Raw genomic sequence first — 13,680 nt, forward strand, 5'->3', positions numbered from 1 at the left:
CATTAAAATGTAACAACATGTAGCAATTGCCCTGGAAAACAAAAAAAACGCTTGAACATTATTCAAAACAGAACAGCAGACGTTCTGACTTACGTTTACTTGAAATATATGGGTTATATAATCTCGCAGCCAAAAAGGTCAAATAGATTAACCAAAAAAACACACTGCAGGTGCGTATGAAGAAGGAAGTAACAGATAGGAATGGCTACTCCATCCCCACCACACACTCCCCTCACCCAGTTTTTTCATTTTGATCACAATATTTACCTTCCTGCAATTGAGTTCATCAACAATACAAAACCCATAGATACGGATTGTTTTTCAATCTTGGTTTCATTTAAGACTCCTCCCATTTACTTTAAATAATTGGAACTATCCTTACCAGTTACATTTCTCGGTAGAGGTTTAGATTCTTAAGAAAAAAACTTGGTTCAATCTTACTCTACATAAATCATTTCGAAAATTTAAAAAACTTGGCAAAAAAAGTTATGGAAAAATCAAATACAAAATTTAGTATCATCATTCAAATTTACAATGGTCTGTAAACACAGATATACTTGCTAATGATTATGCATTTATGATTTGTGTTTACGTATACATACATTAAAATTATATTGATGACTTCTCAATAATACCCCTTTAGTTTTAAAATTTTTTAGAATTTATACACGTTCGATATAAAAATTTTAAAGGCAAACAACAGGGCCGACTAAAAATACAACTAAATCTAATAATGAAACTTATACTAGAGTCTAACATAATATAGTAAAAAAATGTCTTCAACCAAATATTATTACAGCAATAATAAATTATTTTTTTATAACACAAGGCCTATTTCAAATCACAAAAAGAAGAAAAGAACAAAACGCAAAAGCTATACGACTAACAAGATTTCAAACTCCCAACTATGCATTATCCATACCACCCCCACAATTAACACAACTTTATACATCAATATACACGTAGTCGGAACAACCAGATCAAACATACACACAACAACTAACTAATAAATCCGCGGGAAGCGCGGACAACCCCCTAGTATTCATAAAAGAATCTAGTCTGTACTGCATGTGTTGTCCAAAAAAAAAAAAGTCTGTACTGCATGTTATATCTGAAGCCAATATTACCCCCAAATTATTTTCTTTTTATCTCCAATTCTTCTTCGTTTTAAAGAACCACCCACTCATATACATCAACTTCTTCATCTTCCCATTCTCCCTCTTAAAAAAACTCTAATTCTACAATTTACAAGAAGTCAAGAGATTGTTCATTTGTCACTTCCAATAGTAAAGAGTAATACTATTTGAACAAACTTAACCAGAAAGAACATTTGAACGTCCAAATCACTAAGGGTCACATACCAGATTTTGACTCTTTGCAGAATGGCATTTAGGAGCCTCTTCTCACTCTTTGATGTACCTTTACTCTCCAGTAATTCTTCAACTACATTTGGCGGCTCCACAATATTCTAGTGAATGATGAACCAACCACCAGATTTTTATTGCATCTAGCCGTTTGAAGATAGCTGAAGAATAGAAGGTTGGATTAAATACTATAGACAACTTAGAACAAAAATATAGTGTTAAATTTCAATAAGACTACAAATGAATTGTATGTTTCCGTTTGAATTTAACTCAACCTCCTTTCTTCTTTTCAGCTACCTGAAAATTGTTATTTGCATTAAAAAAATTGGTGGTCTTGTTTGTGATTCATTAGAATATTGTGAATTGACAAAATTTATATATGAAATGTTAGAGGGAAAATATATATCAGAGAATGAGAGGGAGAGACTCCTACATGGTCTTATGCATACAGTGCATATATAGTACTTGATTCCATTGGGATCTTGGATGTTCAAAGCTCATTTATGGTTAACTTTATTCGAAAAAACTCTTCATTACTGAAAGGGACAAAGAATCTATTGGTTCCTTTAAGGGTCCAATTTTTTAAAAAAATACATGGAAAAGGGGCCCAAATTTTTTTATATGAAAGTATTTTTTTATTTCCATAGATTTATTTTTAAAAATACTTTTGGTATTTTGAAAAAAGCATACATCTATTAGTTTTTTTAAAGAAAAATAATAGTAAATTTTTTTTGCCCAACGGCCAATGACATCATTGAGCCAGCCCTGACTAAAAAAGGAAAGAAAGACAATTCAACACTGATCAGGTTAGACCAACAATTAGAAACCGTTTTCACGATTTCACTCTATTATAATAAGCAACTAGGTTAAGATTTGCGTCTTGCGCAAAATGAACATTATATATATTTTTTTTATGTATTGTAAGTTTTCTTACATATTTATGAAATAATAAATAGATATTGAATAATGAAAAAATCAGTAACTATTACATATACAATTAAATTGGAGAGAACACATAAATAAATTTCTTTAATCTTTTTTTTTCTTTAATCCAAACAATCACTTTTTTCTATTTTATATGGTATATATTTAAATTTAAATGACATTAACATATATAGTCTATTCTTAATATTGATATATATTAAATGATATATTCTACTCATATAATTTTTTGATCATTTGTATATTTTTATAATAAAAACTTTAAATTATTGATAACAAAATTTTTATTGTGAGATTAATAGTTTTAGTAATTTATATTTTTTTTAAACATTAAGGCTAAGTTTAAAATTTAAATATTAAGTTGTCAATATTTGTTCAAAGCTTTTACCAAACTATTTTCTGTTTAAAGAAAATTTTGAGATTAAAATATTTATGTATTTTATATGGTATATATTTTAATTTAAATGATATATATATATATATATATCTTTTAGCTTAATATTAATTAAATGAGACTGTTTACTTATATGATTTTGTAATCATCTGTATCTTATCATAAAAAAAACATTTTAACTAAGAATCACAAAAAAATTGAATGTGAAACATTTAACAGTTTTAGTAATTTGTAGTCATTTAAAAAAAAATCAAAATATAACATATACAGAAAAATCTAAATTTTATTATATGGTTAATGTAGTTGTTTAATTTATTTATTAATTAAAAATTAAAAAAATATGATAGAGAATACACTAACTTTTATCAAATATTTATTATTCAAAATCATTAATTTTCATAGATATATTTTAGCTACATTAGGTAATTCTGTAATTTTTATTTAAGGAAATAATGAAAGACAAATAATGAATTTATGGTTAGTTTAATAAAAAGCTTATTATATATTTAGATGGACCAATATCTCTAAGAATTTTAAGACTCATTGTGGTGATGACACATGGCTACCTCAAATGTTATAATGTTTTTCTTTTAATATATATAGGGGATTAACATCATCTCCATCCATTCACCTGACCTGGTAAAAGTCATAGTAATTAACAAGCATAAAACATAGAAGTTATCTAGAGTATAAAATATACATCAAGGAAAAGTATTTTAATGATTTGTATATCATGTGTTTCGAAGTTTCTACTAGATAATAGTATTTTTAAAACATTCAAAATTATATGGAAAGATTTGAAGAAATTGTCTTGCATTTTTAATACTTCTAAAATTGTGGAGCCAAATCAAGTCTTAAATTTACTTACAAATGGACACTTTTGTAAATTTACGGCTCTATGTGCTGACCCTTTCGCCAAATTGACTTTGTAAAACAGATTAAAATAAAATTACTACAAACAAGTGTGTATTCGTTTGCCAAAAACTATTTTCCAAGTGTTAATACTTGCCCATAAAATAACTCCAATGTAAACAGTAAAGTGTACTATATATATCCTCGTTTGGAACCTACAAAATCATATCCAACCAAGAAAAAAAAGAATATGAAGATCTCTTCTCAAACCTTAGTATTCGTGACAATAGCACTTGTTTTAGCTTTTGCAGTTCCTCTGAAAGCCCAAGACAGTCAACAAGATTACCTTGATGTGCACAATCGTGCTCGCCGTGATGTTGGTGTGGCTCCGATAAGATGGCATGCTGATGTGGCGGACTACGCCCGACGATATGCTCAGCAAAGGCGACGAGACTGTCGTCTCACTAAATCAGGCGGGCGTTACGGCGAAAACTTGGCACGAAGCAGTGGTAATCTGTCCGGAGCTGCCGCAGTGAGGATGTGGGTCAACGAGAAGAACGACTACTTCTACAATTCGAACACTTGTCGTTCCGGAAAAGCATGTGATCACTATAAGCAAGTTGTGTGGAGAAACTCGGTGCGGGTTGGATGTGCCAAAGCCAGGTGTGACAATGGTGGAACTTTCATCATTTGCTGCTATGATCCTCCTGGTAATATCGGGGGCCGTAGGCCTTTCTAAGAATATATGTACGCAGATGAATAAAACATGTCCATAGAGGACGTACTTGTGTCTGTTTTTATCTTTCAAATAATGATTATCATCTACCAGAATATGGTGATTACTTAACGTTCGGGTGTTTATGGTTTGTATAATATATATTCTGTAATGGAATAATACATTTATATATAGCTGTTTTATACGTACAATTACAAAGAAATACATTGAATGCGGACATGCACGGTTATGTGAGTCTATGACCTTCTTTCTGCCTTTTCAATTAAATAGACCTCGTCAAAATTTCATAAGACACAGACTATGAATATTGATGTAGCATTTACAACTACTAGAACTAATGCTGTCTAGAAAACATGAGATACCAAGTCTCGAATGTTTATCTGTACTAGGGATATAGCCCCCGCACAACGCGAAGCTAAAGATGTTCTTAATGCGTTGTGTAATTTTTGTGTACGGGATTTTGTCATCTGTTTTCTAATATTTTTTTGTGGTCTAACTATAATGGGGATGAATGAAACATTGAAAATTAATTATACTTCTTAATTAAATTGATATAAGAATAATCATCAAAATCATATATGTTGATATTTTCATATCTTATCTTTGTAATGATTTTATCGATCATTAGTGTTATTAACGTTTTCATGTTCAAAAGTTGAAGTTTTTTGGGGTTGGTTAATGTGAAATGAGTTAGTTGGTAGTTATATAAAATATGAGTTTAATATTTTTTGTAAATTATATAAAAAATAATTTAATGGAGATAAGACAAAAAGATATGTGTTTATTAGTGTAACTTTCATTCTGAAATTATTTTGTATATATATTGTTGTAATTGAAATGTATATGAGATTCATGGTAGAACGGAATGGTTAGGGATAAATATTTGAGTATTTGCACTCTATAGATATGATTCATAAAATAATTAGCAATATGGCGAAGCTGTTTAAATCTACTGTTATCAATTCGTAAATCCCAGCAATACCCCCTACATGTAGCCCTGGTTTAGACTGACAGACTGACACAGCTTTAGCCATCTCTATTCCTATAACTAGACCCAGGCCTATATCCCTTTAGTCATTTCTCTTCCTCTCTCTTTCTTTCTATTCTCTTCTGGTTTTGATCGCTGGAAGCTCACTGATTTTTTCTCTGAATCAAGAACCTTTTTTTTTTGGCCAAAAATCTCTTCGATCCCACACTAATTTTCTCAATCGACTCTGATTTTTTCTCTGTCTCTTTGATGATAATCCAATCTCTCTATTCATTTTTTATTTCTCTTTTTTCAGGAATTGAGAAAATCTCTGCAATGATCTTATGTTGTAGCATCTGCCCAACCCTTTCATTTGGTTTCATCAATGGAGGTTTTTGGAAAGCCATGTTTTCTGAAATTCATATGCCTTTTTTTGTTGATTTCTGAAAAGTCGCATGCTTTTTTTTCTTATAGTTTAATTTTCATTTGGTTCTGTTCGTTTAGTTAGTGATTTTTTTTTGTTTCGGACAATGCTAGAGAAACGATTGTGTAATGTTATCTTCTTTCTGTGACCTTAGGTAGCTTCAGATTCCATGAAAACAAAAATATGAAATCAAGAAACTGCAAAAAAAAAAATATGAGCTTCAGATTTCTGTGCTCTGGTGATAACGGATTCAGACAAGACATGAAGAAGATCATAATCAACTTGGAGGCGCCTGAAATCTACTCACTGGATAAAACTGGACAGAAAGATCCACTGCAAAGGTAAAAAAAAAAACCAAGATATCAAAGTGGTTCTTCAGAAGATTGTGTAGATGAAATGAATCAAAGTGTTTGATTTGATATTGCAGGCGTCAAAAGAAAATGTCTTGTTGCAGATAATTCATGGAAAGGCTCATCTAAAGTGTTCTGGTGGGAACTTTGATGCTTTTGCTTTGATCATTGATGGAAAATTACTTGCTTATGCGTTGGATGATATAAAGCACATCTTCTAAGAGCCAGCTATTATCTGTGCTTCAGTCAGTTGTTGGTTGGTTTATTCTTGGGTTTTAATGTAATGATGAGTATTCTTGATTATGTATAGGTTAACAAAATGATATAGGTGGTTATTGTAAATTTAATCTGAAATTACTATAAAAATCTGGTTATACTATTAGTAATGCCGTATGTAATTCTTCTAAACCGGATAACCAAATGAAAATGCTAAACAATTGTGTCAATACTCAATACTATCAACATTGTACAAATGCTATTCTTTTAAAACGGGATATATAATTCTTTAAACTGGACATAATTCTTTAAACTGGATAAACCATTCCAAATGCTAAATTAAGGAATAAACCGGATAATAATTAGATGATAAATCCGGAGAATAATCTATAACCAGATAATAAATAGATAATATTGAATATGACAGTAATAGCCGGATAATAGTTTCTTATATAACCGGATTAAAAATTATGTTCCGAATTGATTTATTATAAGATATGAATTAATATGTATGTTAACCGGATATTAGAAAGTTAATCTGGATAATATTTGTAATAGCCAAAATATCATTATGTTAGCGGAAAAAAATGTGGAATATCTTGATATTTATGATTTTTAATGGTATTTATAATTTCATTTAGTCCATCTAAGTTATTTTAGAATGTATTTAGATGTATATATTGCATTTATATATTATTTGTATTTGACAAGGGCAAAAGTGCATATTTGAAAATTTGGGGTGAAATCGCAAGGTTTGTTCACAACTTAAAAAGTTTCGGGTCAAAATAAACGCAATAGAAAGATCAGGGATTATTTGTGCAATTATGAGAATATCTAGAATGTACAATCAAATGATTCAAAACTTGAGGAATTAATTCGTGAAAATATATGTACAATCCAAGAGTATGGGGTAAAAAACAAAACTATGAAAAATTTGAGGGATAAGATATGCAAAAGAGCCAAAGTTGTCCTCTGTTGTTTCAGCAAGCTTTTGAAGACGGATAGTAGTCGCCACGGTGAAAGCCGCCAACTCCAATCTAGAGCATAAGAACCACAGAGTGGAGCGAGGTGATGGACGGATGATCCAGAAACAAAGAAACACATTAGAGCTTGACCAGACACGAAGGTGACTTAGTGCGGAGGAGGCTTAGATTAAAAAAATCCAGAAATACAGTGAAATAATGAAAGAATGAACCAAATCTCATCCTGAAACAAAGGACCAAATCTAAAAATACAGTGACACAAGAAACTAAGGAACCAAGGAAACAAGAAGAACCCAGAAATACAGTAAAACCAGAAATCAAATATATCTAAATTTCTACGTAACTGGCCTAATGTATCTTGCACACAATCTGAATCCGACACCAACTGACACGCTAACTGACACAAGATATGACTACACTACCCAAATCTAGCTACAAGATAGACCTCTAGCAACTCTCTCTCTCACTTCGCGTGGATATAGTGGTAATTTTGCTATCCCTTGATAACTAGATATGCAAATACAATTTTTTTATACATGAATACCTAATTACCGAACTAAATATGGATATTGAGCTAAATCACTCTAAATATTTATTAGTGAAAAAAAAAGTTATGTTTTTATTTTGTCTGATGATTATAATTTATAACTAAAGTTTTAAGTAGTATTGGAATAATGTTGGATAACTTATATTTGTACGAAACTATTGATCAATGCAAAAAAAAATTGAAATTATGGCCGCATGTGATCTCTAGAATACTAAATCTTCTGTAGGAAGTGAGAAAGTTATATATATATATATTTTTTTTTTTTAATCTCGGTGTGATTTGTATTCAAAATAGTAGGAACTTCCAAAGTAATGGTCTCTAAAGCAAGACCTCAAAGATATAAAAGGAAGGATCCCATCGAGACCAAACTAAAGCTTAAATGAAAAGAAAAAGATCATAAGATCCCATGCTTAAGTAGGAAGAGATGTAGGTGCAGGTGCTCCAAGTAAAGAGCACTGCAGGTACTCATAACGATCAAGGAAATGCCAAGTATTCAGTCACGCAAGATAGGTGTCTCTTCATGGAGCCATTGGTTGAGCCAAAACGGTGGTCCCTAGCTACATAAGATTGCAGCCGATGGTCCCGAGTAACACTGTTCGCAATTGCACTGGCGCATCTATTGCACTTTGGAGACAGTGTACGGAATGATCCAAAGGTTTAGCTTCGAGAGGTGTTCCTGAAATACTGAAATAATAATGTTTCAAACATTTGTTTATATGAAAAATATAACAAATTCTTTTCATTTAATACTTAGCTTCTGTTGTTTGGAATCTAAGAGCATTAGTCAGAACAATGGCCTTGAATTTGTTTGAAAAATATAACAAATTCTTGTTCTTTATATCTGCTTCTCTTTTACCAATTCTAAGAGCATTAGTCAGAACAATGGCCTTGAATCCAGCTTTCTCAGCTCTTATCACCATCTGAGCTATCTCGTGTTTCTTGAACACCTATACCAAGATATCCTAAAGTCCACACAAAACAAGTACATACAAGGATAATAAAAGCTACTAAAATTACTATGTACTTACGTATATTTGAAGAAACCGAACAGCGTTACAACTTGAAGCAACCTCCTCAATAGTGCATGAAGACATGTATGATACAATCTGAATATTCACAGAGAAAAAATATTAATATCATCATCACCTTATAGAAACTCAAACAGTGCAAAACACTCTAGTACCATGATCATGTTACACGCAGCTGCAGCTCTAGCTGTGGCTATTTATCCTATCACAGAAGTCAAAATCTGACAAGAATGCAATTTTCGTGATGATAAGTGGTGTTTCTAAGCAAACTTCTTTTGTTCAGATGATTTATCTATCAGTTACAGAGTGATGGACACTAGTATAAAATGATGTGAACAATCTTTGTCATGCTTGAGATGCTTTACCTTGATGCTGGAAGAATCTGTGTAAAAACAAAAAGAACAAGCTTAGCACACAAGTTCACAAGCAAAGACTGGTGGCTACCATCAGAGCTTACCATGGAGGAGTAGAATATCAGCAGAGAAGTGATTGTTCCAGAGACTCTGCTGCTCTTTGATGCATTTTCTCTTCTTTTCTCAGCAGAGAGAGAGATTGTTAGAGATTAAGAAACTGGAACCTGCATCAACTCGGGAGCTTCATAGACTCGATAACAAGAGGGGTGCAGTATTCATCATAAGAACCAAATCCAAGATAGTTGTAAGATCCCAAGTTAAGGCACCTTGTGCTCTTTGTTGTCCTCCTGTTTATTCAGTGAACACTTAAAAAGGATAATTGTGTTTCAAATGAGATCAAGCGGGACCAATTCTAAAGAGCTAAAGTGTCAACCTTTACATATATATGATGTTAATGTAAACAATAGAAGGAGAGACTGACTTGAGAGTCTTGTTGTTGTCATTAGAGAACCTCTCAACCACATCAACCCAAGCATCAGGTGCACTGAGATGGGCCGTCATCTTCATCACCTCTCAAGCTTCCTTGCTCCGCCACAAGAGAATTCGTCTCGCCGGCTGAAGAATCGACCTTTCGGTAGTATTCATTCGCGGCGTCGTGGTTGCGAGTGAGGGAGAGATCACCAGAAGAACAAAACACTTTCTATAAGTAGCATCACAAAACACAGGAAACTCATCTTATTCCCATACATACTTTACGAAACAAAGAACAAAGTCATTGAAAATGTTTCGTAAGGTCTCTATAGAATCCTTGCTTCTCTTACTTCTCATCAACTACTTGACTCAAATCGATGTTTCTTTCGCACAATATTCTCAGTATTCGCTGTCCCATGACTCTTCTGACAACAACCTCAGACCGCACAACGTAGCCCGAGCCTTGGTCAGAGTCAAGCCTCTAAGATGGGACTTCGGCCTAGCCACTGTGGCTCAGGACTACGCAAACCAATTAGCAGTCGGTTCATGCAGCCTCGAGCCTTCATCTGGACCATATGGAGAGAACCTTGCAATGGGAGCGGAGACATGTCAGCAGGTCGTATTATGATTATTACTAAAACTCGTGCCACGGTTCAGCTTGTGGGCACTACACGCAGGTCGTGTGGCGTGGCTCTGCTCGGGTGGGTTGTGGTAAGGGTATGTGTGCCAATGGTGCAAGTATTATTGTGTGTAACTATGACCCTGCGGGCAATTATATTGGAACTAAACCATATTGATTTCAAATTGAACTGATGAATGTGTAAAGGAATCTCGTGTTACTTTATTTTGTCTAGATCTCAGTACATGAGAAAAATTACTTGTTTTTCAATGAAATTATCTAAATTCAAAGTGTTAAGCGACTTATATTTTGAGTGCATGATCGAATGATGATAAGCTTACAATATATGGTGAATATTCAAACAATGTATAAGAATGTTTTTTTATAGAAAAATAGGTAGAGAAATCTTGTCGTGGATATTTTCTAATTCTTGGTTTTTGGTTGGCCGATCCAAGATAGGTTTGATTTGAGAAGGAAGTGGTGTAATTCCATCTCATCTGACTCCGACACAACCGGTTTTATAGAGCTTTTTGGGTCAAAATAGAGCTTTTATCTTCGAATTTTGCTTGTTACAAAAAAAAAAAAAAAATCTTTGAATTTTGCTAAAATATTTACAGAAATGTAAAATATTATGGATATCAATAGGCCCTTTTTTTTTTTGTCAACCTCATTTCATTAAAACAGCCCAGTGGGCGTGTTTACATATGTCGGGCTTTAAAACATCGAGGCTCAGTAACAGAAATTTAAACAATTACAACTTTAAGCCCATAAGTATACACCGACACTACACATATTTGATTTCTTATCTCCTAGTGACACGTACGCGACACGCGGCTTTCATGCGTAAGTTGAAATTGCCGGCATCGCTCCGCCACTGATCCGACGTTGCAATACTCCTCCGCCGTGATGTACCTTCGTGTCGATCCATACTCAGTTTAGAAGCCTCGTTCTTCCCGATCTGAATACCTTCCACCTCTACCGTGACCTCCCTGATCAGAATTATCCTCCTTCACCATTGATTAATACCAAAGAAGTTTTTAGTCAATTTGAAAAGAGAACATTCGTTGGACCGCTATAAGCGCCAACTCTACTTGGTCTCCTCTGAATTGACTGCATAACTCCATCAAACCCAACCAATTCTCAACAGAGATGCTTTCCTCAATCGCCTTATATGGCTAAATCAACAGGAAAGACTGATTCTCTTTGAAAAATTGATTAAAGTGAAACGATAAAAAAGAAAATTCGATCATTGGTCATTGGGATTCAATTAAAACCTAGTGGAAAGTAATTTGAACTTTCTTCATTGAAGATAGAAAAATAGATTGGAGATCTGCTTCAATGAAGAGAAAAGAAACACAACAAAAAAACATCGCCATAGCGAAGACTTGAGATCCGCAACGGAAGAAGTTCGGCTGAACCGAAGAGACATAGATCTTTATTTATATCACAACAAAAAGCAAAACGTACAAAGGAGGGATGGCGACCGGCGGCAAAAGTGCTCACCGGCCACCGAACGCAATTGTTGTTTAGAGAGAACTTAGAGCGTTTAGAGAGAGAGACTTATTAGTGGATAAATTTCTAAATGGATATCAATAGGCCCAATAATTCAAATTAAGAGAACTAAATTCAAATAAGCCCAATTATGAGTCCAAAACAGCATAGCTTAGGAAGCAATGAATATGATGGCCAATCAACGATCCAATTGAAAGGAAGTATTTTCAGTGTCTCTAAAATCAGTTTTATTTTATATTTTCAAAAATTAAGAGTTTATCATATTAGATATTCAAGTTTTAATTTTCCATTTTTCTATATTTACTATATTGATTAATTTTTTAGTTACAATTTTTATTTATCTATCAAGTATTTTATTTATAAAGTATTTTTTCAAAATAAATTAAAACGGAAAACTTAATAAATTACTATCTAAAAATGTTTAATTTCATCTAAGATCTTTATAATACATAAATATTTATTATCTTTTATTTTTTTTAACATACTCGACATAAATTATGGGAAATTAGATTTAGTGAAAACGAAAACACATATCGATATTGAAAATAAAATGTAAAAACTTACATTTCATAAGTATTGTAACCTACATAAATAGTGCAGATCCAAGAAAATTTTAAACTCAAATAAGGCAAAATAATTTCTGATTTACAAAAATACAAAACAAATTAATTTGGTGATCTTAGAAAAGCATTAGTATACTTTATAGCATTGGATTTTCAATTAGGCGAAAAAAGGATAACTTTCTTTTGGATTATAACCATCATTAGTATACATTCACTCTTTGTTTGAAGAAAGCCATTGAGCCTCTCCCTCTCACTATTTACATGAAACAATATTCTTTAAGCTTCACAATTTGTAGATCTACATTATTGTAGTACTTCAAGAACGTTACCACCAGATCTTTGTATGCAGAAAACTGTTTGAAAGTACCCCACAAGATAGGTTGAGTTAAATAACAGTTTTTAAAAAAGTATTATATTAAATTATAACTGAACCATACATTTCAGCTTGGTCTATAGGAGTTATAGGTCTGACTCTGTAAAAAAAAACTGACATGGTTCTTTCACATGTGTTTTTTTCTCTTGCTGCCACAAAATCACCTGTGAAATAACAACAAAAGAGTAAAAACTAGTGTTCCTTTCTATCTCCAAAAACAAATAACTTACCATACATAAACTTCGGCTAGTGCTTTCAAAAACAATGCTATTGATACTGAGGGTTTCTGGGGATCCGGTACATGGAAAACAGTCGAAATAGAATCAAAGCTTACCGGAGGTTATGAGAATCTGTTCTTCCATGTTCCAGTTTGATTAGAAAAATACCATATTGATAGAATGAGTCTTCACATTCCACTGTGTCTCTACCAAAATATACAGTTCTACACACATAGCAAAAAAGAAAAACAAGGTTATAACACACTAAAAAGGCTTGACTGAAGATCTTTATAATATTTAAATATTAATTATTTTTTAAATTTCTTAACATACTCAAACATAATACATGGAAAATTAGATTTAGTGATGAAAGCTAAAACATGTATCAATATTGAAATTATAATGTGAAAAATTATTTTTCATAAGTAATATAACCTACAAATATTGAAAAATCCAGGAAGATTCTAAACTCAAATAAGGAAAAACATTATCTGTTCAACAAAAATATGTAACAAATTAATTTGGTGATCTTAGAAAAACATTAGTATGCCTTATAACCAGCTTTGAACTTCCATGTTGGGAATGACAATCTTATGCCAATTAATTACATTGTATAAAACTTTAGACTTAACCTCTTTAATACATCTCACCTACATTCTTTAAGCAATGGTTTTATTGGTGCATATTTACAAATTGAAACATCATATACTCCAACTAATGAATCATAATAGACATTAAACTATGGTTGAATGGCTTGAAGTAGACTTA

General features: G+C 32.3%; 1 protein-coding gene, 1 long non-coding RNA gene and 1 pseudogene across 2 annotated transcripts; all 3 read left to right on the forward strand.

The window, feature by feature from the left end:
• The first annotated feature begins 3,759 nt into the window (after positions 1-3,759).
• On the forward strand, positions 3,760-4,468 carry LOC125591663 (pathogenesis-related protein 1-like). Its single transcript, XM_048766245.1, has one exon. The coding sequence runs from the start codon at positions 3,803-3,805 to the stop codon at positions 4,289-4,291; it is 489 nt and encodes a 162-aa protein (XP_048622202.1). The 5' UTR covers positions 3,760-3,802; the 3' UTR covers positions 4,292-4,468.
• Positions 4,469-5,309: 841 nt separating this feature from the next.
• On the forward strand, positions 5,310-6,471 carry LOC106374477. Its single transcript, XR_001274968.3, has 3 exons — positions 5,310-5,646; positions 5,834-6,020; positions 6,107-6,471. It is a non-coding gene; the product is annotated as an uncharacterized LOC106374477 (long non-coding RNA).
• A 3,129-nt stretch (positions 6,472-9,600) lies between these two features.
• On the forward strand, positions 9,601-10,482 carry LOC106444783 (annotated as a pseudogene).
• Positions 10,483-13,680: the final 3,198 nt, after the last annotated feature.

Source organism: Brassica napus, chromosome A3 (genome assembly GCF_020379485.1).
Source record: "Brassica napus cultivar Da-Ae chromosome A3, Da-Ae, whole genome shotgun sequence".
NCBI classification, from domain to species: domain Eukaryota; kingdom Viridiplantae; phylum Streptophyta; class Magnoliopsida; order Brassicales; family Brassicaceae; genus Brassica; species Brassica napus.